The 1055-nt window shown below is 37.3% G+C and overlaps 1 protein-coding gene across 2 annotated transcripts in view; it reads left to right on the top strand.

The window, feature by feature from the left end:
• Positions 1-1055, top strand: part of LOC107595159 (elongation of very long chain fatty acids protein 6) — an 11504-nt gene that overhangs the window by 382 nt on the left and 10067 nt on the right. The window contains exons 1-2 of one of the 2 annotated variants that reach the window (XM_016285497.1): positions 337-387; positions 540-681. In XM_016285497.1, coding sequence (XP_016140983.1) covers position 387; positions 540-681 — 143 coding nt within the window. In that variant the 5' untranslated portion in view covers positions 337-386. Of the gene's footprint in view, positions 1-336; positions 388-539; positions 682-1055 lie in introns of those variants that run through there. The other variant, XM_016285496.1, reaches the window with a different exon arrangement.

Here is a 1055-nt window from a genome sequence, read left to right as displayed (position 1 = left end):
AGTATGTTTAAACACTCCTTACTCATTCAAATGAAGCAATAAAGTCAGAGAGAATCACCTTTTGACCTTTCACCTTAAGTATCACAATCACATTAACAAACCAGAACTGATGATTCAGTGCATTAATGTGTGTGCCTGTGAACTATATAAGTGTTCAGACAGTTTTACAGGAGATTTATGACTCTGCTGTGATTGATGGATCGATGTCGGTGATAAGACAGGTTCACGTGGAGGACGGCAGAGATTCACTCACCTTTGACCTTTCACCTGATTGTGACGTCAACATCTGCCCATGTTCTAATAAAGCGTCCAGAAACCTTTTATTGGCAGGTTCAGATCAAGACAGAGTGGTTATATATAAAACTGTTGAGAATTCACTCTTTTGAATTACCGGTATGAATGTATGCTATATAAATAAATAAATATATATGCGCTACATAAATAAGCCTGGCCTTGCTGTCACTTGTATTCTTTGATATCCACACATATATGTAATATCTCTATGTATATGTTTTCATCAGGTCTGAAAGTGAATCCTGTGTGTTTCAGGGGAGCAGCGTTTGTTCTGTCGGGTGTGTATGTGGTGGTTATATTTCTTGGACGTGTCTTTATGAAGGACAGGCAGAAGCTGGAGCTGCGGAAGCCTCTCGTGCTCTGGTCATTAAGTCTGGCCATATTCAGGTGAGACGCCTGCCGTCTGATGAAATCATACAGGCACTGTGAGATATTAACTCAGAATTGCAATTCTGAGAAAAACCGTAAGACTTGTGAGATAAAAAGTTGCTATTGTTTTTTTAAAAATGTCATATTTTGTGGTGGGGGGAAACAGAATTGTGAGATATAAGCTTGAGTTTAGACCGCGCAACTCTGACTGTTTCTCTGAATTTTGAGTTTTATCTCGCAGTTCTTAGAAAAGTCAGAATTGTGACTTTTAAAATCAGAATTCTAAGAAAAAATGTTAGAATTGTAAGATGTCAACTTAAAATTATGAGACAAAACAGTGTTAGAATTGTGAGATATAAACTCTAAATTATGAGAAACCAATCATAAGTGTG

The sequence above is a fragment of the Sinocyclocheilus grahami genome, unplaced genomic scaffold (genome assembly GCF_001515645.1).
Source record: "Sinocyclocheilus grahami isolate Dianchi unplaced genomic scaffold, SAMN03320097.WGS_v1.1 scaffold198.1, whole genome shotgun sequence".
Lineage (NCBI taxonomy): Eukaryota > Metazoa > Chordata > Actinopteri > Cypriniformes > Cyprinidae > Sinocyclocheilus > Sinocyclocheilus grahami.
This window is presented reverse-complemented; position numbering and strand designations above follow the sequence as displayed.